General features: G+C 49.3%; 1 protein-coding gene and 1 long non-coding RNA gene across 3 annotated transcripts in view; one reads left to right on the forward strand and one right to left on the reverse strand.

Moving 5' to 3' along the window:
- Positions 1–20,600: 20,600 nt before the first annotated feature.
- On the reverse strand, positions 20,601–25,192 carry LOC140389214 (uncharacterized). Of its 2 annotated transcripts, none has more exons than XM_072473397.1 (2): positions 24,958–25,192; positions 20,601–24,283 (listed from the first exon to the last, which is right to left on the reverse strand). In XM_072473397.1, the coding sequence occupies exon 2, from the start codon at positions 23,819–23,821 to the stop codon at positions 22,874–22,876; it is 948 nt and encodes a 315-aa protein (XP_072329498.1). In that variant the 5' UTR covers positions 23,822–24,283; positions 24,958–25,192; the 3' UTR covers positions 20,601–22,873. The 2 variants fall into 2 exon arrangements, with proteins under 2 accessions (XP_072329498.1, XP_072329497.1); XM_072473396.1 differs by having other exon boundaries at positions 24,691–25,192.
- The window catches only part of LOC140389228 (uncharacterized), a 36,668-nt gene continuing 36,201 nt past the window's right edge, over positions 25,016–25,482 (forward strand). Inside the window, exon 1 of the long non-coding RNA XR_011934304.1 lies at positions 25,016–25,228. This is a non-coding gene — a long non-coding RNA (uncharacterized lncRNA). The remainder of the gene's footprint in view (positions 25,229–25,482) is intronic.

Raw genomic sequence — 25,482 nt, forward strand, 5'->3', positions numbered from 1 at the left:
CTCAATATCCATCAAAACAGCCAATCAAACAGCTCAGCACAAAGCACCGAGTAAACAGGTCTCTGAGCTGGATCTTCTCACACAGCATAAGGGGCATTTCCACACCTGATTGCCCACAGGATAGTCAGACTGCCTGAACATTAGTGTGGATATTGTGCAATGTAATTCTTCTAAATTCTGCTCCTTCACTCACCATCTCCTGACTTGGTTTGGAGTCCCTACAGGAAGTGAAGCAGCTGTGGTAGAGGAAGGGGAGAGAATGGGCAGAGTGGGTGGGCTCTCTGATTGACGTCTCTCACAGACAATCCAAATATTTCTGCAGGAACAGGAGTTTCCTGAAGTTTGGGAAACTGACCGGGGAAACGGAGGCGACTTTGAGCAGCAGCTCAGGTGGGGATTTAAACTTGTCATTGTCCCAACTGAATAAAACCTCACTTATTACGGGGATACGGTGTAAGTATGGGGATAGGGTGGAGGTGTGCGCTTAGATAGGGTGCTCTTTCCAAGGGCCGGTGCACACTCGATGGGCCCAATGGCCTCCTTTTGCACTGTAAATTCTGTGTATTGCAGCTGCTGTCTCAGTTCCCGGGTAAACATTTGACAGAGATTTCTAGTGTGGGAATAGCATTCTTCATCTTCGGAGGCTTTCAAACTGACAACATCAGTGTGGGATGTGTTTGACAGCAGATCAGAAGAGGCAGACCCATCCAAGGCAGCGATGGTGTACAGTGGTGAGGTCAGCACAGGTACAAGAGCGAGAAGGGTACAGAAGGTAGGGAGTAATTTACTCCCCTTATTCTCCATGTCCTCTTTCCCTCCCTGAAAAATGAAATGAAAATCCTTTATTGTCACAAGTAGGCTGTTCGGGGAAGCTGGTACGGGAATTGAACCGTGCTGCTGGCCTGCCTTGGTCAGCTTTAAAAGCCAACTCTTTAGCCCGGTGCTAAACCAGCTTCTTTCCTACCTCTGTCGTCTATTTCTGTCACCACTCAACTTTTATTCTGTTTCACTCTCCGCCCTCACTCACTCCTCCTTACAGAGATAGGGAGGGGAGAGGCCATGGAGGGATTTGAAAACAAGCTCAAAAACCTAATTAAAACGAACACTGAGCTTTCCTGGGAAGAATGGGTTATTCCTCGAGTTTTATTCCTGACAGACTGTTAGAACGGTGCCTAAACAATTGAACTGTCATGAGTGAATGAAAGAAGAATGGTTAGTCAGCAGCACTGATTGAAGACAATCCCTTAAAATGTCCATTCCAGCTGACACCAGAGATTTTACCACCTTCAGGAACCCAGACACAAAGACAACACTGACACCTGCAGCTCCAACTAGTTTTTTATAATCTTTATTGTCACAAGTAGTCTTACATTAATACTACAATGAAGTTACTGTGAAAAGCCCCTAGTCGCCACATTCTGACGCCTGTTTGGGTACACAGACGGAGAATTCAGAATGTCCAAATTACCTAACGGCACATCTTTCGGGATTTGTGGGAGGAAACCGGAGCACCCAGAAAAAACCCATGCAGACACGGGGAGAACATGCTGACTCCGCACAGACAGTGACCCAAACCGGGAATCGAACCTGGGACCCTGGTGCTGTGAAGCAACAATGCTAACCATTGTGCTACCATGCTGCCCATCTTTGATTTAAAGTTTAACTTTGATTTAAAGTTACCACTTAAATGCCATAGGGGGGAAAGCATTCTGTACACAGTCTTGGGTTTGAACCTCTTAGAAAATACAAAATAAATATTATAAGTTGTCAGCCGTGAGTTAGTTAGCACTCTCGTCTCTCTCATTCGGGTCTTGAGCACTGAGGCTGACATGCCAGTGCAGTACTGAGGGAGCGCTGCACTGTCAGAGGTACCGTCTTTCAGATCAGTTAAACCAAGGCCCTGTCTACTTTCTCAGGTGAATGTAAAAGTTCCCATGACACTATATTGTATAAGAACATTGTATAAGGGGAGTTATCGCTGATGTCCTGGTCAATATGGATCTTTCCATTAATGTCACAAAATCAAATTATCTGGTTATTATTGATTGATTGATATTTATTGTCACATGTACAGAAGTACAATGAAAAGTATTTATCTGCGGCCATGGGAACGTACACAGTACGTACATCGTAGACAAAAGAATAATCAACAGAGTACATTGACAATGGTGCATCAACAAATAGTGATAGGTTACAGTGTGGAACAAGGCCAAACAAGAGCAGCATAGGGTGTCATGAATAGTGTTCTTACAGGGAACAGATCAGTCCAAGGGAGAGTCGTTGAGGAGTCTAGTAACTGTGGGGAAGCTGTTCCTATATCTGGATGTGCGGGTCTTCAGACTTCTGTATCTTCTGCCTGATGGAAGGGTCTGGAAGAGGGCAAAGCCTGGGTGTGAGGGGTCACTGACAATGCTGTCTGCCTTTCTGAGTCAGCGGGAGGTGTATACAGAATCAATGGGAGGGTGGCAAGCTTGTGTGATGCATTGGGCTGAGTTCACCACACTTTCTAGTTTCTTGCAATCTTGGGCCAAGCAGTTGCCATACCAGGCTGTAATGCAGCCAGATAGGATCTCTCTATGGCACATCTGTAGAAGTTTGTGAGAGTTGATGCAGACATGCCGAATTTCTTTAGCTTCCATAGGTAGTAGAGATGTTGTTGGGCTTTCTTGACTGTTGCATCAACGTGAGTGGACCAGGACAGACTGTTGGTGGTGACCCCCAGGAACTTAAAGCTATCGACCATCTTCTACTTCGGAGCCATTGATGTAGATTGTTGGGGGGGGGGGGGGGGGGTCGTGCTACGCTTCCTGAAGTCAATGATCAGTTTGTTGGTCTTTCCAGCATTTAGAGAGAGGTTGTTTTCGATACACCATGCAACCAAGTGATCTATCTCCATTCTGCAGTCTGATTCATTGTTGTTTGAGATGCGACCCACCACAGTCGTATCATCTGCAAACTTATAGATTGAATTGGAGTTGGATCTCGCCACACAGTCGTGTGTGTACAGGGAGTACAGTAGAGGACTGAGCCCACATCCTTGTGGGACCCCGGTGTTGAGGACTATTGTGGAGGTGGTGTTGTTACCTATCCTGACAGATTGCGGTCTGTTGGTGAGGATCAAGGGTTCAGTTGCACAGGGAGGGGTCAAGTCAAGGTTGCAGAGTTTGGATATTAGTCTTGTTGGGATAATGGTGTTGTAGTTTATGAAAAGCAGTCTGATGTAGGTGTCCTTGTTGTCGAGATGTTCGAGAGTTGATTGTAGGGCCAGAGAGATAGCATCTGCTGTGGATTGGTTGCCGCGGTAGGCGGACTGCAATGGGTCGAGACCATCTGGGAGGCTGGCACTGATCCATCTCATGACTAGCTGCTCGAAGCATTTAATGATAACAGACGTCAGGGCCATCGGTCGATAGTCGTTGAGGCACGCTATCTTGTTCTTCTTTGGTACTGGTATTATGGTGGTCTTCTTGAAGCAGGTAGGGACCTCGGAGCGGAGAAGTGAGGTGTTGAAGATATCTGCGAATACACTCGCCAGCTGGTCAGCACAGGCTCTGAGTGCTCGCCCAGGGACTCCATCGGGGCCCGTCGCTTTCCGCGGGCTCACTTTCAAGAAGGCAGCTCTTCGGCTCTGAGGCTTGTGGTGAACCACTGTAATATGAGATGTAAGGTAGGACCTGCACTACAGGTTCGCCGGTAGCTCCTGCTGGCTGGCTCTGCCCACGGAGAACTGTGTAAATATGCTTGACCTCCAGTGCCCTGCCATTCCGCCAGCTGCAGCAGGAGGCCACGCATCTGACTGTAATAAAACCACAGTTGTACCCAACTTTAGTCTTTGTGCAATTGATCGTGTATCAATTTATTACAGTCAGATTTTCCACAGAATGGATATCAGAATTAAGCCTGATCGCCTGCAGCTGGATCCGCACTCGCCCAACGCCAGAAAAGACTTTACTCACTGGCTAGCATGTTTTAAGGCCTACATCAAGGCTGCGGACCCCAAGCCAACGCAGGCTCAGAAGATAAACGTCCTGTACTCCAGACTGAGCTCCAGCGTGTACCTGTTGATCCAAGACGCCACGAATTACACAAAAGCAATGGAACTCCTTAAGGAACACTACGCGCAGAAGACGAACATGCTCTTCGCCAGGCATGTACTCGCCACCTGTTCGCAACTACCTGATGAGTCCATCGAAGACTTCTGGCGGGCTCTAATTCCACTCGTCCGGGACTGTGACTGTCAGGTCGTTACGGCCGCCGAACACGCGAATCTCCTCGTGCGCGATGCCTTCGTGACGGGGACTGCGTTGGACTACATCCGAGAACGATTACTGGAAGGGTCCACGCTCAAACTGGCGGAGACGAGAACCTTGGCGCTCTCCATGACGGTCGTAGCCCGTAATGTACAATCGTACCCCTCCCGCCGTGCTGCCCACCCTTCTACCCCTTCCTACCCCTCTTGGACCCCGCCGATGACCTCCTCAGCCGGGGCCCTGCCTTCCCAATACGCCTGCACCGCCGATCCGCGCACCCCGGGGGTACCCGCTGCTACTTCTGCGATCAGCAGAAGCACCGCCGCCAACACTGCCCGGCCCGCACTGCAGTTTGTAAAGCCTGCAGTAAAAAGGGCCACTTCGCGGCTGTGTGCCAGGCCAGCGCAGTCGCTGCGATCGTGCCCGCTATCGCCCCCTCCCACGCCAGACACACAATGGGAGCCGCCATCTTCTCCTCCCGGGTCCATGTGCGACCAATGAGCGCCGCCATCTTGTCCCCCTTCGGCCATGGGCGCCGCCATCTTGTCCCAACCCCGCAATGTGCGCACCATGGGCACCTCCATCTTGTCCCGACCCCGCAATGTGCGCACCATGGGCGCCGCCATTCTGTCCCCCACAGGGTCTCCGGACATCCCAACATCAGAACCGCACACGCTCGCCACCCGAAGCATCCGATGGCTACCCGCAGCTCGCTTCGATGACGCTGGACCAATCTCGGCAGCACAACCTGGCCACCGCGTGGCCACTCCTGTTGGGCCTGGACTTCCAGTGCAACCTACAGAGCCTCACCCTCAAATTCGGCAGGCCCTTACCCCCCCTTACCGTTTGTGGCCTCGCGACCCTCAAGGTCGATCCCCCCTCCCTTTTTGCCAATCTAACTGCGGATTGCAAGCCCGTTGCCACTAGGAGCAGACGGTACAGCACCCAGGACAAGACCTTCATCAGGTCCGAAGTCCAGCGGCTCCTTAAGGAGGGTATTATTGAGGCCAGCAAAAGCCCCTGGAGAGCCCAAGTGGTAGTGGTTAAAACTGGGGAGAAATACAGGATGGTATGGACTACAGCCAGACCATCAATCGGTACATGCAGCTCGACGCGTACCCCCTCCCACGCATATCTGATATGGTCAATCAGATTGCGCAGTACCGGGTCTTCTCAACAATTGACCTGAAATCCGCCTACCACCAGCTCCCCATCCGGAAGTCGGACCGGCCATACACGGCCTTCGAGGCGGACGGTCGCCTCTACCACTTCCTTAGGGTCCCTTTCGGTGTCACAAATGGGTCTCGGTCTTCCAAAGGGAGGTGGACCGAATGGTCGACCAGTACGGTTTGCGGGCCACCTTTCCGTACTTAGATAATGTCACCATCTGCGGCCATGACCAGCAGGACCACGATGCCAACCTCGATAAATTCCTCCGCACTGCCACTCTTCTCAACCTGACCTACAACAAAGAGAAGTGTGTGTTCAGCACGACCCGGTTAGCCTTTCTCAGCTATATAGTCCAAAACGGACTTCTCAGGCTCGACCCCGACCGCATGCGCCCCATGGAACCTCCCCTCCCCCACTGCCCCAACGCCTTCAAACGCTGCCTGTGGTTCTTTTTCTACTACGCTCAGTGGGTCCCAAACTATGCGGACAAGGTCCGCCCACTCATTCAGTCCACCCAATTCCCCCTCGCGGCCGAGGCACAACACACTTTCGCCCGCATCAGAGCAGACATCGTCAAGGCCGGGATGCGCGCAGTGGACGAGTCACTGCCTTTCCAAGTAGAAAGCGACGCTTCAGACGTCGCCCTTGCCGCCACTCTAAACCAGGCAGGCAGACCCGTGGCATTCTTTTCCCGCACCCTTCATGCCTCTGAAATGCGACACTCATCCGTCGAAAAGGAGGCCCAAGCTATCGTTGAAGCTATGCGGCATTGGAGGCATTACCTGGCCGGTAAGAGATTCACTCTCCTTACGGACCAACAGTCGGTAGCCTTCATGTTCAATAACACACAGCAGGGCAAGATCATTGTATCGCCCCGGTAAACTCAATGAGCCCCCAGACGCCCTCTCCCGAGGTACATGTGCCAGCGCACAAGTGGACCAACTACGGGCCCTACACGACAGCCTTCGTCACCCGGGGGTCACTCGATTGTACCATATGGTCAAAGCTCGCAATCTGCCCTACTCCGTTGAGGAAGTAAGGACAGTCACCAGGGACTGACAGGTCTGTGCGGAGTGCAAGCTGCACTTCTACCGGCCAGACCGTGCGCGCCTGAAGGCTTCCCGCCCCTTTGAACGCCTCAGCGTGAATTTCAAAGGGCCCCTCCCCTCCACCGACCGTAACACGTACATTCTCAGTGTGGTCGATGAGTACTCCAGATTCCCCTTCGCCATCCCATGCCCCGATATGACGTCTGCCACTGTCATCAAGGCCCTCAGCACCATCTTCGCTCTGTTCGGTTTCCCCGCCTACATCCACAGTGACAGGGGATCCTCATTCATGAGCGATGAGCTGCGTCAGTTCCTGCTCAGCAGGGATATAGCCTCCAGCAGGATGACCAGCTACAACCCCCGGGGGAACGGGCAAGTAGAACAGGAGAATGGGGCGGTTTGGAGGGCCGTCCAGCTGGCCCTACGGTCCAGGAACCTCCCATCCCCTCGCTGGCAGGAGGTCCTCCCCGACGCTCAACACTCCATCCGGTCACTATTGTGCATCGCCACTAATAACACACCCCATGAACGTGTTTTTACCTTCCCCAGGAAGTCCACATCCGGGGTGTCGCTCCCGACTTGGCTCGCTGCTCCAGGACCGGTCCTTCTCCGTAGGCACGTCCGACTCCACAAGGCGGACCCCTTGGTGGACAGGGTTCACCTGCTCCACACCAACCCTCAATATGCCTACGTTGAGTTCCCTGACGGCCGCCAAGATACTGTCTCACTCAGGGACCTGGCACCGTCAGGTTCCACCCCAACACACACCCCCACCTCCCACCACGCCGCCAATATTGACCCCACCAGAGCACCCCCCTCCCCTTTTCCGCACAAGAGGACGAAGAGGACTTCTGCACACTCCCGGAGTTCCCCAATGACTGGCCAGCATCAGTACCGCCACCACCGCCATCGGTGCCACCTCCACCACTGCCAGCACCGACTTCGCCGCCACCATTACATATCTCCCAATGAAGCACCAAAGCACCGGACCGGCTGAACCTTTGACAGACTCCGGACCGTCAACATGGACTTTTCTTTCCCCTACCACTGTACATAATTGCACTAATTGTATATAGTTTCATGTCACCCCCGCCGGACTCATTTTTAACAGGGGGTGAATGTGGTGAATCACTGTAATAGGAGATGTAAGGTAGGACCTGCACTACTGATTCGCCGGTAGCTCCTGCCGGCTGGCTCCGCCCACGGAGAACTGTATAAATATGCATGACCTCCAGTGCCCTGCCATTTCGCCAGCTGCAGCAGGAGACCACGCATCTGACTGTAATAAAGCCACAGTTGTACCCAACTTTAGTCTTTATGCAATTGATCGTGCATCAAGGCTGTAATAGTAGGTATGGGTGTGTCCAAGGCTGTTGTGGCGAGTGCCACTGATGTATGGCTGACTGTTCAAAGCGGGCATAGAACTTGTTCAGTTCATCGGAGAGTGATGCTCCAGCCCCAGAGATTCCGCCTGGCCTTGCTTTGTAGCCTGTGATCTCATGTAAGCCCTGCCATAGACGTCTTGGTTTTCTGTCCTTGGCCTGGGACTCTAGTTTGATCCGGTATTGTCTTTTGGCGTCCCTGATGGCTTTCTGTACATCGTAACTGGATTTCTTATATTGGTCAGGGTCGTCAGACTTGAATGCCTCCCTCCGGGACTTTAGCAGGGAGTGGACCTTTTGGTTGAGCCAGGGTCCGATTGGGAACACGCATATGGTCTTCTTTGGTACAGTCCTCGGCACATTTACTGATGAAGTCTGTGACGGTGGTTGCGTACTCGTCCAGTTTGCTGCCACTGCCTTGAATATGGACCAGTCCACAGACTCCAAGCAATCGCGGAGAGTGTCCTCTGATGCCTTGGACCAACACTGTGCGGTTTTCTTGACTGGCTCAGCATGCTTGAGTTGCTGTTTGTAAGCCGGAAGTAGAAGTACCGACTTGTGGTCGGATTTGCTAAAGTGTGGTCGGGGAATGGAGTGGTAGGCGCCTTTGATGTTCGTGTAGCAGTGGTCCAGGGTGTTTGCACCTCTGGTGGGGCAGGAGGTATGTTGATGGAGTTTGGGTCAAACCTTCCTGAGGTTGGCCTGGTTGAAGTCTCCAGCCACAATTGTCAGGGCTTCAGGGTGATTTGTTTCTTGGTTGTTGATAGTGGAATGTAGTTCGTCAAGTGCTTTCTTCACTTCCGCCTGGGGTGGGATGTAGACTGCTGTGATGAGTACGCAGGCGAATTCGTGTGGGAGGTAGAAAGGGCGACACTTCACAGTCAGGTATTCTAGGTCTGGGGGGCAGTGACACGCTAGGGACACCACATCCGAGCACCAGGAGATGTTGATGAGGAGGCAGATACCCCCGTCCTTCGACTTGTTTGAGGCTATTGTGCAGTCCATATTGTGCAGGATAGAGACGCCTTCGGGTTGGATTGCGCAGTCTTGTGTGGCCGGAGTAAGCCATGTCTCGGTGAAGGAGGGCACACAGCAGTTCCTCACTTCCCTCTGGGAGGTAAGTCTAGCGTTGAGGTCATCCAGCTTGTTCTCAATCGTTTGAACATTCGCCAGGAGAATGCTGGGGAGAGAGGTCTTGAAGCCACTTAATTTAAGTCTCACCTTTAGACTGGCGTGCTTTCCCCGCTTCCTGGGTCAGCAGCTGCCCTTAGATGGGAGGGCTAGATTTCCATAAAGTGGGCGGTTACGTTCGGCGGGGCAGTGGATGATGGTGGCGGTGGCAGGTTCACTGGAGGGGGTTGTACGTGGGTTGGTCTGGTCACATAGGGTGGCGAGATCGGGTTTACCTTCCGGTGTGGTCAGGCGGGTACCTGTCACTTTGGGGTTGGCTTGGGCTTCCCACTTCGCTGGCGAGGCCTCGCACCCCGCAGTCTAGTTACGTGGAGATTGGCCTTGATGGTGGTAGTACTTCAAGGTGCTGGACAGGCTGAAAACCACGTGTTAGGGTTAGTCAAGTGGTCGGAGACTGGAGGAAGCAGTCACGTGGTCGGACTCCGGTGTGTGCCTAGTCAGGCCTACACTGTGGAAAGGATGAAGCAGTTCACCTGGAGCAGGTAAGTCTTGGGGTTTTTGGTGGGTCCTTGGGCTGCGGCTGGGCGGGAAGGCCCCGATCCTTGAGTCGTCGCTGGGCATTATCACATTGCTATCTGTGGGGGTCTTGCTGTGCACTAATTGGTTGCCATGCTAACATTGCAACAGAGACTTCACTTCAAAAACACTTCATTGATTGGAAGGTGCTTTCAGATGCTGAGTTTGTCAAAGTTCATATAAAAATGCAAGTCTTTACTTCTCAGGGAAACGATCTGCTTCCTGTGGACGTATACCAGCCACAGTGACATTGATCAATATATTGTGTACAGGACTCTTACTGAGGGCTCCTGAATGTTTCAGTGAATAGGAACGGACCAGTCTGACAGAACAAAGAACAAAGAAATGTACAGCACAGGAACAGGCCCTTCGGCCCTCCAAGCCCGTGCCGACCATGCTGCCCGACTAAACTACAATCTTCTACACTTCCGGGGTCCGTATCCCTCTATTCCCATCCTATTCATGTATTTGTCAAGATGCCCCTTAAATGTCACTATTGTAAAGATATGTGGAACTGGGTATCAGGGGGAAACACAATCCCAATTAATACATTTGCTGAGGAAACAAACTTGTTCCTAAATTATAAAATCAGATCCTGGATAAAGTAAATGTCCTTCATGCAGTATTAGAACATAGAACATAGAACGATACAGCGCAGTACAGGCCCTTCGGCCCACGATGTTGCACCGAAACAAAAGCCATCTAACTACACTATGCCATTATCATCCATATGCTTATCCAATAAACTTTTAAATGCCCTCAATGTTGGCGAGTTCACTACTGTAGCAGGTAGGGCATTCCACGGCCTCACTACTCTTTGCGTAAAGAACCTACCTCTGACCTCTGTCCTATATCTATTACCCCTCAGTTTAAAGCTATGTCCCCTCGTGCCAGCCATTTCCATCCGCGGGAGAAGGCTCTCACTGTCCACCCTATCTAACCCCCTGATCATTTTGTATGCCTCTATTAAGTCTCCTCTTAACCTTCTTCTCTCCAACGAAAACAACCTCAAGTCCAGAAAAGGTCATTTGTGCTAAATTTAAAAGGTACATTTATTGTGACTTATAAATCTGTACAAAAGATTGATAAACCAGCAAACAAATAACACAATATTCAGCTTACACCAAACTTTGAATCACCCAAAGTAACAAAACAGAACATGAAATGAATCTTGGAAGAGTGTCAGGTGAACATATCACAGTTATTACATCGAGGTATGCTGGGCTGTGGGAACTCAGGTCTGTAGAGACTCACCTCCACTCTTTCACCATACTCTGGATAGTAGTCATCCCAGACAGGAGAGTACAAACATTACCCATGGTATTAGTCAAACACCCGTCACCCGAAGAGGATCTGTCTATAATTCACGTCACCAACTAAAGCAGGGTTTGATTCTACCCCATACCCACTCCTGAGAGCTGACTCACTTTACTAACACACACTCACATCAGGGGAAACTCTCTCAGAATACTGCAGACAAAAGTTTCTTTAAAATCCCTGTGCTTGTGGCTCCCAATTCTGATGGTCAGAAATGACACCAAACTTTAGTGACGCAGGATGGAGCTCGGGGAATGAGACTAGAACCAACTCTTTCAGAGCACAGCTGCATCAAGGGAGACTTAATGAGTGATAGTGACAGGACAAATGATATTTAGGGAAACAGACAGGCATTTCTGTGACCACACACATGAATCCAGGATGGCATATTCCCTCCTTCATGCTGGGGTTAAGGATGTCACTGAGCAGCTGCAACGCACCCTGAGGTGGCTCAGGTGACCAGCCAGAGGTCATGGTCCACATCGGTATCAACCACATAGGTGGGCAGTAGGATGTAATCCTGTTGTCAGAATTTAGGGAGCTTGACAGGAAATCATTAAGCAGAAGTTCAAAAGTAGAAATCTCCCAGTACCAGGTGCAAATGAGTGTAGAAATGGGAGGATAAATCAGACAAATATGTGGCTGGAGAGATTGGTGTGGGAGAAATGGATTTGAATTCATGGAATATTGGCATTAGTACTGGGGATGGAGGAAGCTGTTCTGATGGGACAGTCTTCACCTGAATCATGCTGGGAACAGAATGAATCGCATAACTAGGACTGTAAATGGGGCTTTAAACTAAATAGTGAGGAGGGTGTTCAGTTGTATGGAAAATTAGAAACTCAAGTTAAAGGAGAAGGTAGGAGTGCAGGTCTATAATGAGGTGGATTGTTACTAGAAATAAAAGGGACAGAATGTGTGAAAGTAATATTTCATCCAGGAATCAGACAAGAGTAGGGAAATTGGATAATAGAAGAAACTTAAAGGCTTTATGTCTGAATGCACAAAACATTCGGAACAAAATTAATGAGTTAACAGCGCAAATAGAGACAAGCAAGTATGATTTGGTGGCGATTACTGAGACAGGGGAACAAGACCAGGTTGAATTTCCAAGGGTACTCATTATTTCGGAAGGATAGATAGAAAGGTAAAGGAGGTGGTGTAGCTTTGCTGATAAAGGGGTCAATTCTGTACTGAGAAATTAAATGGGCACTGGAGATCAAGACGTGGAATCAGTCTGAGTAGAAATAATAAATAGCTGAATAATAATAATCGCTTATTGTCACAAGTAGGCTTCAATGAAGTATCTGTGAAAAGCCCCTCGTCGCCACATTCCGGTGCCTGTTCGGGGAGGCTGGTACGGGAATTGAACCGGTGCTGCTGGCCTCGTTCTGCATTACAAGCCAGCTGTATAGCCCACTGTGCTAAACCAGTCCCTGTATGTGTGTCCAAGCGGGGGGAGGGAACAATAGGTGGGAAAATGTCTGGCACCATGGGTGGGGGCCAGCAAGCTAGCTGGGCGGGCTAGCTCACGGAAGCGGGTGACAGGGGTGAGCAGATGGTATGCTTTTGGAGGGGGCTGTGTGTATCGTGCTGTTACTGGGGAGGTAGGGGGGGAAATGTTCTGCTGACGGGGGAGAGACTTTTGCTGTGGGACAATAGAGAGGTCGGGGTTGGAGGCTGCTGCTGGGGGGGCTTGTGGATGCCTGGGGCCAAGACTGGCCCAAGAAAGGGGATAGCTGATCGTCGGAGGGGGAGGGGAGGGGGTGGTGGCAAGAAGCCCTCCAACCAGGCTGATCACATGGAATGTAAGAGGGCTAAATGGGCCGGTTAAGAGGGCACGCATGTTCGCGCATGTGAGGGGACTGAAGGCGGACGTGGCAATGTTACAGGCGACGCACCTTAGGGTAACTGACCAGGTCAGACTGAGGAAGGGATGCGTCGGGCAGGTTTTTCACTCGGGGCTGGATTCTAAGACTAGAGGGGTTGCGATCCTGTCATTTGAAGTGGGAAGAATAGTTGCAGACGTGGGGGGTCGGTACGTTCTGGTCAGTGGGAAGCTGGAGGTGCTGCCGGTGGTACTCATGAATGTGTACGCGCCAAATTGGGATGATGTGGAGTTCATAAGGAGGATGTTGGGGAAGATCCCGGACCTGGATTCGCATAAGCTGCTCATGGGGGTGGGGGGACTTCAACAGTCATTCACCCAGGGCTAGACCGGTCTAGCTCAAGGACAGGCAGGGTGCCGGTAACGGCAAAGGAGCTAAAGGAGCAGATGGGGGGGGGGGGAGGGGGGTGGACCCATGGAGATTTGGGCAGCTGAGAGTGAAGGAGTTTTCCTTCCACTCGCATGTGCATAAAGTGTACTCCCGGATTGATTTTTAAAATCCTGAATAGGGCTTTACTGACGGGGGGGGGGGGGGGGGGGAGAGTGGACACCGAGTATTCAGCGATCACAATCTCAGATCATGCCCCGCACTGGGTTGACTTACAGGTGAGCAAGGAGAGTAGCCAGCACCCGCACTGGAGGCTGGACGTGGAACTTTTAGCTGATGAGGAGGTGTGTGGGCGGCTGACAAAATGTATCCAGAGCTATCTAGAAGTCAACGACACGGGGGAAGTTTCAGCTGTGGTGGTCTGGGAGGCGCTGAAGGTGGTGGTTAGAGGGTAGCTGATCTTGACACGGGCCCACAGGGAGAAGACAGACAGAGCAGAGATGGACCGACTGATAAAGGAGATACTACAAGTCAACAGGAGGTATGCGGAGACCCCAGAGGCAGGGCCTCTAAGGGAACGATGGAGGCTACAAACGGAGTTTGGCTTGTTAACTACAGGAAGGCGGTGGAGCAGCTAAGGAAGACGAGGGGGACGATCCATGAACAGGGGGAGAAGGCCAGTAGAATGCTTGCGCAGCAACTCAGAAAGCGAGAGGCGGCCAGGGAGATTGGGAAAGTAAGGGACAGAGATGGAAACCGGGTCGGAGATGCAGCTGGGATCAATAAGGCGTTCGAGGAATTCTACAGCAGGCTGCATGAGTCTGAACCCCCAGCTGGGCCTGAGGGGATGAGGCAATTCTTGGGGGGGAGGGGGGGCTGAAGTTCCCGAAGGTTGATGAAGACTTGGTAGAAGGGCTGGGGGTGCCGATCGGGTTGGAAGAGATAGTGGATGGACTGAAGGCCATGTAGTCGGGTAAAGCCCCGGGACCGGATGGGTACCCAGTGGAGTTTTACAAAATGTGCTCTGGGATGCTGGGGTTACTGCTGATGAGGACATTTAATGAGGCAAAGGAGAGAGGAGCGCTTCCCCCGACGATGTCACAGGCCACTATCTCACTGATTCTGAAGCGGGATAAGGACCAGGAGTTATGCGGGTCCTACAGACCGATCTCCCTACTAAATGTAGATGCCAAATTGTTGGCTAAGATCTTGTCCTCAAGGATTGAGGACTGCGTCCCGGACGTGATTGGGGAGGACCAGATGGGATTTGTTAAGGGGAGGCAGTTGGCAGCCAATGTAAGAAGGCTGTTGAATGTAATTATGATGCCCCCAGAGGGTAGGGATGTAGAGGTAGTGGTCGCAATGGACGCAGAGAAGGCATTTGACCGGGTGGAATAGGATTATCTGCAGGAGGTATTGGGGCAGTTTGGATTTGGACGGGGCTTCATTGATTGGGTCAGGCTGCTGTATCAGGCGCCCGTGGCGACTGTTCGGATGAACTTGCTGACATCAGGCTATTTTAGGCTGCACCGGGAGACAAGGCAGGGATGCCCCCTCTCCCCGCTGTTGTTCGCACTGGCCATACAACCATTGGCAATTGCGTTGAGAGCCTCAAAGGGCTAGAAAAGACTGGTCCGGGAAGGGGTGGAACACAGAGTCTCACTAGACGTGGATGATCTGCTCTTATATTTGTCGGACGCATTGGAAGGGATGGAAGAAATGAGGATTCTGGGGGATTTTGGCCGGTTTTCGGGTTATAAATTGAACATGGGGAAAAGCGAGATGTTCGCGATCCAGGCAAGGGGGCAGGAGAGGCGATTGGGGGGAGTTGCCGTTTTGAGTGGTAGGGGGAAGCTTTCGGTACCTAGGCATCCAGGTGGTGCAGGAATGGGAACGGCTGCACAAGCTTAATCTGGCCCGACTAGTAGACCAATTGAACGAGGATTTTCGGAGGTGGGACCCGCTCCCACTGTCACTGGCTGGGAGGGTACAGACAGTGAAAATAATGGTGCCCCCGAGATTCCTGTTTATGTTTCAGTGTCTTCCCCATCTTTATTCCTCGGTCCTTTTTTAAACGGGTCAAAGTGATCTCGGGCTTTGCACGGGCGGGTAAGACCCCGCGAGTTAAAAAGGGGATGCTGGAGCGCAGCCGGGGGGGATGGCGGGCTGATTCTCCTGAACTTTAGTAATTATTACTGGGCGGCGAATATAGCCATGATTAGGAAGTGGATGGGGGGGGGTGAGGGGGGTCGGTGTGGGAGCGAGTAGAGGCAGCATCATGTAAGGGCACTAGTTTGGGGGCGTTGGTAATGGCGCCTCTGCCGGTCCCGCCGGCACGCTACTCCACCAGTAGGCGGTGGTTGCGGCCCTGAGAGTCTGGGGGCAATGGAGGAGACATGTGGCAGCAGAGGAGCATTGGTCTGGTCCCCAATTTGCAATAATCACCGGTTTGCCCCGGAGAGGTTAGATGGAGGGTTCTGGAGGTGGCAGAGAGCAGGGATCGAGAGGATGGGTGATATGTTCGTAGAGGGGAGCTTCCCCAGCCTGAGGGAGTTGGAGGAGAAATTTGAAATGGCGGAACATATAGAACATAGAAAATACAGCACAGAACAGGCCCTTCGGCCCACGATGTTGTGCCGAACCTTTGTCCTAGATTAATCATAGATTATCATTGAATTTACAGTGCAGAAGGAGGCCATTCGGCCCCCTGAGTCTGCACCGGCTCTTGGAAAGAGCACCCTACCCAAACTCAACACCTCCACCCAACACCAAGGGCAATTTTGGACACTAACGGCAATTTATCATGGCCAGTCCACCTACCCTGCACATCTTTGGACTGTGGGAGGAAACCGGAGCACCCGGAGGAAACCCACGCAGACACGGGGAGGACGTGCAGACTCCGCACAGACAGTGACCCAAGCCAGAATCGAACCTGGGACCCTGGAGCTGTGAAGCAATTGTGCTATCCACAATACTACCGTGCATTGGGAAGGGAATGAATTTCGGTACCTGCAGGCGCGAGACTTCCTACGCAAGCAGATCTCAACCTTCCCGCTCCTACCACCAAGGGAGATACAAGACGGTAGTTTCCAGAGTGTGGGTGAGGGTTTCGGACATTTATAAGGAGCTTATGGGGTCAGAGGAAATACAGACCGAGGAGCTGAAACACAAATGGGAAGAGGAGTTGGGTGGAAAATAGAGGACGGTCTCTGGGCAGATGCGTTGAGTAGAGTCAACGCGTCCACAACATGTGCCAGGCTCCACATGACAGTGGCCCGGATGAGCAGGTTCTTTGGGGTGGAAGATAGGTGCGGAAGGTGTGCGGAAGCACCAGCGAACCATGATCAAATGTTCTGGGCTTGCCCAAAGCTTTGGGGATTCTGGCAGAGGTTTGCAAAGGTCATGTCCAAAGTATTGAAAACAAGGGTGGCACCGAGTCCAGAGGTGGCGATTTTCAGAGTGTCGGAAGACCCGGGAATCCAGGAGGAGAAAGAGGCAGACGTTCTGGCCTTTGCTTCCCTGGTAGCCTGGAAACGGATACTATTAGCTTTGACGTATTCAAAGTCCCTGAAGTCGGAGACCTAGCTAACTTACATGGCTAGCTTTCTCTGTCTGGAGAAAATCAAGTTTGCCTTGAGAGGGTCAATGTTAGGGTTCGTCCGGAGGTGGCAACCGTTCGTCGACTTCTTTCGGGAAAGTTAACCATCAGCAGAAGGGGAGAGCGGGGGGGGGGGGGGGGCGTGTGGGTAGTTTAGTGTAGAATAGGGATTAGAAAAGGCGGGACCTGTGAGAGAGGAAGACGGCTTTTGCACTATGTTTATATTTGTATGTACACTGTTTCTTCTATTACTGTTATAAAACCATAAATACCTCAATAAAATGGTTTTTTTAAAAAATAAATAATAAATAGCAAAGAGGTCTAATCTATAGGTCCCTAAACAGTAGTTCTGCTGTGGGGCAAGGTATAAACCAGGAAATATTGGAGACTTGCAAGAAAGGTACAACAATAATCATTATATGTATTTAGACTGGATTAATCAAATTTTCAATGGTAGCCTTGATGGAGAGTTCATTGAATGTGTTAGGGATTCTTTCTTGGAGCAATATGTTGTGGACCAAGCAGAAAGCAGGCTACTCGTATTTGGTATTGAGCAATGTGGAAGGATTAATTAATGGTCGAAACCTCCCCCGTGTCGTTCAGCTCCACATATCCCAGAATGGCAGCCCTCACCCGCTCACAGATCTCATTAGCCAACAAACCTCAACTGCACATCCAACCTCCACTGCAGGCGCTGCCCCCTTCTCCCCCCCCCCCCCCAATTTACCTGCAAGTCCACACAATATGGCTACAATTGCCGAATACTCCGACCCAACCACCCATGCCAACAACGCCCTATCCAACAGAAAAAAGTCGATTCGGGAGTACACCCTATGCACGTGGGAGAAAAACGAAAATTCCTTTGCCCTTGATCTATCAAACCCCCACGGATCCACTCCCCATGCGTTCCATAAATCCTCTCAGTTCCTTCGCCACCGCCTATACTCTCCCCGACCTCGGGCTCGACCGATTATCAACTTGTGCAAGTCCAGGTCCGAGATCTTCCCCAACACCCGCTTCATGAACTCTACATCATCCAGTTCGGGGCATAAACATTCACCAATACCACCGGCATCCCTTCCAGTTTCCCACTCACCATAACATACCTCCCTCCAGAGTCTGTGACTATGCTCCCCACTTCAAAAACTACCTGTTTATCAAGACCGCTACCCCCCCCCTCGTCTTCAAGTCCAATCCTGAATGAAATACCTGCCCTACCCACCTTTCCTTCGCCTAGTTTAATCCCCAATTTTAAGTGCGTTTCTTGCAAAAATGCCATGTCTGCCTTTAAACTCCTCAGATGTGCAAATACGCAAGCCCTCTTGACCGGCCCATTCAACTCTCTCACATTCCATGTGATCAGCCTGGTTGGGGGGCGCGCTCTCTTCTTGGCCAGTTCCGCACCCAGATCATGGTACAGACGAGGTTCACTATTCTCCCAGGTACATCGCCTCGTCTGCCTGGCCCACCTCAAAATCCGCTCCTTATCCAAAAACCGTTGCAGCTACACCACTATCGCCCTCGGTGGCTCATTCCTCTGCCGCTTCCTCATCAGGGCCCTGTGCGCCCGGTCCACCTCCAAGGGTCGTTCAAAGCCTCCCCCTCCCAGCAACTTCTCAAAATCCAAGTCACGTATGAGCCAGCATCCGCTCTCTCGCTTCTCGTTCAAGAAGTTCACCAGTTGCTCCATCGACCACTGAGATGTTAGGGTCGGACCCTTACCCTCTGCCTTCTTCCTCTGTGTTGCAGGTACAGCTTCTTGCTCCAACTGCTTCTTTCTTTTAAAACCACTGCTGGTCCACAAATCCATCCACCGGTGGGACACCCTCTCCTTCCACCACTCATTGACCTTTTTTCCTCAACAAGTCTGCCCGTTAGGTCGAAAAACACCACCATGAGCGGGAACCACCAAATATGCAACCACTCACACCATGGGAAGTCCCATTTACAACATATATGAATGACATGGACGTAGGGATAGAAGGTACAATAGTTAAATTTGAAGATGACACTAAAATAGGTAGGACAGTAAGTTGCAATGAGGAAATAGAAATTTACAAATGGATATAGATAGGTTCAGTGAGTGGGCTAAAATTTGACAGATGGAGTTTAACTTGTATGAGGGTGAGGTTTCCATTCTGGTCAGAAAAATGGAAACGCAACTTATTATCCAAATGGAGAGAAACTTCTAAATGCTTTGTTGCAGAGGGATCCGGGTGTCCTCGTGCACGAGCTGCAGAAAACCAGTATTCAGGTACAGCAAGTAATAAGGCAAATGGAATTTTGGCCTTTATAGCTGAAGGAATAGAGTATAAAAGTAGGGAAGTGTTGCTGCAACTGTACAAGGCATTGTTGAATATCGCACCTGGAGTACTGTGGACAGTTTTAGTCCCCTTATTTGAAGAGGGATGTAGTTTCATTAGAGGCAGTTCAGATAAGGTTCATTAATTGATTCCAGAGATGAGCGGTTTGTCGTCTTACAAAGAGAGATTGAGCAGTTTAAGCCTATCCTCTCTCGAGCTTAGAAGAATGAGAAATCTAATTCAGGTACATAAGATCATAAAAGATATTGGCAAAGTAGATGCTTCCTCTTGTGGGGCAATCTAGATCGAGAGTTCATAGTTTTAGGATAAGGGGTAACAGATTTAAAACAGAGATGATGAGAAATTACTTCTCTCAAAAGGTTGTGAATCTGTGGAATTCACTACCCAGAGCGCAGTGAATGCCTGGACAGTGAGTAAATTAAAGGAGGAGGTAGACAGATTATTAATTAGTAACGGATTGAAGGGTTTTGGAGAACCGGCAGGAAAGTGGAGTTGATACCGAGAGGAGATCAGCCATGAATGGTGGAGCAGGCCCGAGGGGCTAAATCGCCTACTCCTGCTCCTAGTTCTTATGGAGAGATAGAGCAAGATGGAGGGCTTTAGATTCCTAGGACATTGGGGATCAGGTCTGGGGGAGATGGGACCGAAACACAGCAGAGACCACATTCCTCACAGAATTGGCGGATACTATTGGAGAGGGATTAAACTAACTTGGCGGGGGTGTAAGCGACAGAAACACTAAGGTACACAGAATATTGGGAGTCAAAAAGCACGAGAACAGGAAATGGTAAGATATTAGATGAGGTCAGAATAAGAGGGTAAATAATAAAGTATAAATTAAGTTTACAGCGTATGTGAATATAAAAGATACAATTCCAAACGGGTGCAGCAGCAGAAGGGCATATTTGAAACAAAATATCTAATTTGGGGAGAATGTGTAAACTGGAACCTGGGTCCTCGACGCTCAGTGCTAACCACTGCGCCACCATGCTGCTGACATAAAATATGTTTAAGTTGCTTTTTACCTGGACTGAGTCATTTAAACCTTATGGGGACATAGCTTAGTGAAGACAAAGGTTTGCACTTTGACTGTCGAGAATTTAGATTTACAATGATAGCTGCGACAAAGATAGTAAATAAAAAATGTGTTAAAGAGTAGGATATATGCAAAAAAAGCATGCATAAATGAATAAAGTCGAGCTGAACATTACTGAAAAGATTAAAGGGAAATTGCAAGAGAGCTATCTCACAGAAATAAAGTTGTTGCTTGAAAAACTGAGGAAATTAAAAAGGTACATAAGACATATGTTCAGGTAGAACAAGAAACAAAGGAGATTAATAATAACATCAAACAGATAAAGGAAACAACTTGGTGGGACAATATTTGGGATTGGGGTTGTATGCGATAATACATCCTTAAATACAGATCATGTTACATTTTGTGGAGATGCCGGCGTTGGACTGGGGTGAGCACAGTACGAAGTCTTACAACACCAGGTTAAAGTCCAACAGGTTTGTTTCGATGTCACTAGCTTTCGGAGCGCTGCTCCTTCCTCAGGTGAATGACATTCACCTGAGGAAGGAGCAGCGCTCCGAAAGCTAGTGGCATCGAAACAAACCTGTTGGACTTTAACCTGGTGTTGTAAGACTTTGTAATGTTACATTCTGTTATTGCTGTTGCTCTTGTTACTATATATCAAGCTTTTACAATGATCATGTTTAAGAGATGGAAAAAGGCAAATGGAAGAGAGATTAAATGTGGAATGGGCAATGAGACGTAGGGATTGATTTTGAAAAATGTAATTACCAAGCTTTTAATAATTGTGATCAAGTATGTAATTGGTTAAGCTTTGAATGTTGTGAAGAAAGTATGTATCTCTTACTCACTCTGATCACGTGCGTTTACACTTGTGGGATCAAAGGCAAGAATGTGGTACTGGGGACAGGCTGACAGAGGGGAAAAACACAGAGATCAGAATCAGAAACTAATGTTAAGGCCCTGGCTGGATCGATATTGGCCATCTGCCAGAACGCTCAACACAGAAAATCAAGTCAACACAGAAAATCATTACCGCTATATGAAAATTTGTGATTACCCACTCACAGTAGTTAAAGGGCAAAAGACCATGCTGTGAATATGTAACTAACTTCAAGGCAGGAGTGATCAACTTTGCAATAGGAGGAATGATAAACAAAGAGGGCATCAGGCTCCATATTAGGCTAATAGCTGGTCAGACAAGTGTTTCAGAGGACAATGGATCTTGATTGAATGACAGTGTCTGAACAGAAATATCCTGTGTATTTCTATTAATGAACTGAAGTCTTGATGGGACAATAGAACTCGGGCCAGGTGTGGGTGTATAACTATGACTCAGCACCAGCAGAACCTGTAGAAAAGGAACATTGGAACACATCAGCAGCGACAATCTGTGCATTCCATCGCAGAAGAAGGGCCCTGAGCTCAGAGAAGGTGATATCCACATCAAGTGATCATAATCTGGTCAGCGTCCTTCAGCTTTGAGTCTGAGTCATATTCTGTGTGATTAACTTTGAAGATTGTAATACCCAAACAAAATAGTTACAGTTGTATTTGTCCAAGCTGATCGAAAAGGTTTTTTTTCAATCAACACAGATTCACCTTGGGCATTGAGATCTTCAGGATTTCCTCCTGAAACCTCTCTGAATCTTTAACTCTCTCCTTCCTTTAGGATCCTCTTAAATCCCACCTTTTTGACCATATTTTTGGTCATCCCCTCCTAATATCTCCTTCTTTGCCTTGGTATTAATTGTTCTCTGATTACGTCTCTATGAAACACTTTGGGATGTTTGACTATAGCAGTATTAATTGTTCTCTGATTACGTCTCTATGAAACACTCTGGGATGTTTGACTATATCAAAATGCTGTATAAATACAAGCTCTTGTCCTCTCACATTCCTTCTAATCCTCCAGGTACTGACCTGGAGTACAGACTGGACAGTGATTGTCCTCTAGTGCTCTGTTCGAGTGGCCATTCAGCAGGTGTAGACCCAGATAGTGGATGTTGAGACAATGGAGACTGTCACAGCCGAGACACATCCTGCCCTCCCTCTGACTTCCCAGCTGGAGTCACTGATGAGGAACAGGATTCCCAGCTGATTCTCCCCCTCCATAGACCAGAGATACTGAGGCTAATTGAAGTCCCTCCATTACTACCCCAGGAATGGCTCCTCCCCCAGGTACTTGTGCTGGTAGATCAGAAGCTGAAGCCTTTCCAACCACTGAGTATCTGAGTGTCATATTGGTCAGAGTGAGAGTCAATGAGTGACTTGTACCTGACGCTGCACTGAAAGGGTGCTGAGTTTATACAGCAGTTTCTATACAGATTGATGTCATCTTTAAGTGGTGTTTGGCGATCGGATCAAAGGTTCAGTTGATCTTCTTGAAATGATTGGACTGATGGTGGGAGAGGTTGGAGACAGACACTGTTGAGACAGACGTGCTCTGGAAGGACAGCTCCCGTGTGAGCACAGGAGGGTAAACAACAAACTCTCAGTGGTAGGGAAGCGGGTGAGCCGGGTCTAAGTCTGTGTGGAGATGTTGGTGTTTGGTGAGAGAGTAGGTGAAACAATCCTGACACACATCACACTGGAAGGGGTTGTCTCCCTGTGGGTTCATAGATGTTCCAGGAGGTCCAACAACGGTGTGAAGGTTTTATTACAGAACTAACGCTGATGGGGTTTCCTCGCTTTGTGATGGTCAAAGAGTCACTGACAATGTGAAAGATTTGTCACACACCTCACACCAGAGTGGTTTCTCTCCCATATGAATTCGCTGGTGTTCAGGAGGTTTGAAAACATCAGGAGGACTTTATCTTAAATCTCACACTTGGAGAGTTACTCCCCTATGGATCCTCTCATGTACAAGGAGAGTTGATGAGTTTGTGAAAGCTTTATCACACAGCAAACATCTGAATGGTTTCTCTCCTGTGTGAATGCGCTGGTGTACGCGGAGGGTCGATGATCGTGAGAATGACTTATTGCACACTTCGCACATGAATGGTTTCTCCCCCGTGTGAATGCGCTGGTGTGCATGGAGGTTGGTTAACTGCGAGAAGGATTTGTTGCACACTTCACACGTGAATGGTTTCTCCCCTGTGTGAATGCGTCGGTGTTGCACAAGTGTCGATGACTGTGTGAATGTTCGGTCACACACATCACACTTGAAAGGTTTCTCCCCAGTGTGAATCCTCTGGTGTGTCAGGAGGTGGGAGTATTGGGTGAAAGCCATCTCACAAATTTCACACCTAAAGGGTTTCTCCTCTGTGTGAATGCTCTGATGTATCAGGAGCCTTGTAGAAATTGCAAAAGCTTTATTGCAAACCTCACACTTGAAGGGTTTCTCCCCTGTGTGGACTGTCTGATGGCGCAGAAGATTTGATGACAATGTGAAGGCTTTGTCACACACTTCACACGTGAACAGCTTTTCCCCTGTGTGAACCTGTCGGTGTGAACGGAGGATCGATGACCGTGAGAAGGATTTGTCACAGATTTCGCAAGTGAATGGTTTCTCCCCTGTGTGAATGCGTTGATGTTTGCAGAGTGTAGATGGGTCAGAGAATGATTTCTCACACACCTTGCATGTAAATGGTTTCTCCCCTGTATGAATGCGTCGGTGTACCTTAAAGTGAGACGAGCGGGAAAATGATTTGTCACACACCTCACACGTGAATGGTTTCTCCCCTGTGTGAATTCGTTGGTGTTGCACGAGGATAGATAACTGTGTGAAGGCTCGGTCACACACCTCACACTTAAATGGTTTCTCTTCCATATGGCTGGTCTTCTACTACAAGTGGTACAACGGGTATTCCTTGTGTGTTCGGAGATCTTATGAAATCTGGAGTTCTCCTCACACTCCTCACATTTGCAGGAATGAATCAGTGGTTCATGAGGCTCGATGAATGATTGAAGTTCTCACCATGCTTGGAGCCCACTCACTTCTTCCCAGCCTCACCCTGACTGATCACACACAGTTGAAACTTTGGAAAGGTTGGTTCTGATGGAAAGTTCCCCACCACTGACCAGATTCAGATCTGATGATATGTCAAAGTTCCCCTGAACTGTCTGATTTCCAGATGATGGTTTCACTGTCCAACCTTCTCTGTGTTGAGTAATGCTGTGAAGGGACTGGATTTCTTCCCACAGTTGTATAGTTGATCCTTGGGTGATGGTCAGTATCTATCTGCGGTTTCTATCCTCTCTGTATTCTCTGGTGTAGTTCGGTGCAATCCTTCTGTAAAAGAGGAAAAGAAAACATGATTTCTTCCAATTCTCTCTTCCGCTTTGCTGAAGGGGCTGACTGCTCAGTTGGAAACACTTGCACAGGGACAATTGAGATTTAGAAATTTCTCCCCTTGTTTTCGAAGAAACCACACTGGGTGTGAAGTGCTGGAATCAGAGTAAAATATTGCTTCAGTGTAGCTGATTGAAGGGATCTGATTTATCCTCGGGAATTAGACACACTGCACTCGTGCAGACTGCACATCCCAAATTCAGCTCTCAGATAGACTGGGCAAAACTATCAAATCCAAACCCAGGCTTCTGGGAATAGCCGAGGCCTTCAGGTAAAATCTTTAAAGAAAACATTAAAATACATTTCAATAAATGTGTATCTGCCCCTCCCAGATAATTACACCTCACCTTCTCATATTCAGCAATGACCCATCAACAAAACTCAGCCTGTAAATCAGAAGGGAAATGCTCACAATAAACACCCTCAATATCCAACACACAGCCAATCAAACAACTCAGCACAAAGCACCGAGTAAACAGGTCTCTGAGCTGGATCTTTTCACACAGCATAAGGGACATTTCCACACCTGGTTGCCCACAGGATAGTCAGACTGCCTGAACATTAGTGTGGATATTGTGCAATGTAATTCTTCTAAATTCTGCTCCTTCACTCACCATCTCCTGACTTGGTTTGGAGTCCCTACAGGAAGTGAAGCAGCTGTGGTAGAGGAAGAGGAGAGAATGGGCAGAGTGGGTGGGCTCTCTGATTGACGTCTCTCACAGACAATCCAAATATTTCTGCAGGAACAGGAGTTTCCTGAAGTTTGGGAAACTGACCGGGGAAACGGAGGCGACTTTGAGCAGCAGCTCAGGTGGGGATTTAAACTTGTCATTGGCCCATCTGAATAAAACCTCACTTATTGCAGCTGCTGTCTCAGTTACCCAGGTAAATGTTTGACAGAGATTTCTAGTGTGTAAATAGCTTTCTTCATCTGATACCCATCTGCGTTCAAATTAGAGGTCACCTTTTGTCCAGTCAGTAGGACTGCTATCGCTTGGCCAGGTTTTGCCTCTTCTGTGTGTGCGGAGAATGTCCTGCAACGGTGAACCATTGCTCTGGATCCTACCAAGGGTTTATCCTCGGCCTCCATCTATTTCTCACCCAAATGCTGCTCATTTGCAAAACCATCGACGACAGGA

Source organism: Scyliorhinus torazame, chromosome 14, assembly GCF_047496885.1.
Source record: "Scyliorhinus torazame isolate Kashiwa2021f chromosome 14, sScyTor2.1, whole genome shotgun sequence".
NCBI lineage: Eukaryota > Metazoa > Chordata > Chondrichthyes > Carcharhiniformes > Scyliorhinidae > Scyliorhinus > Scyliorhinus torazame.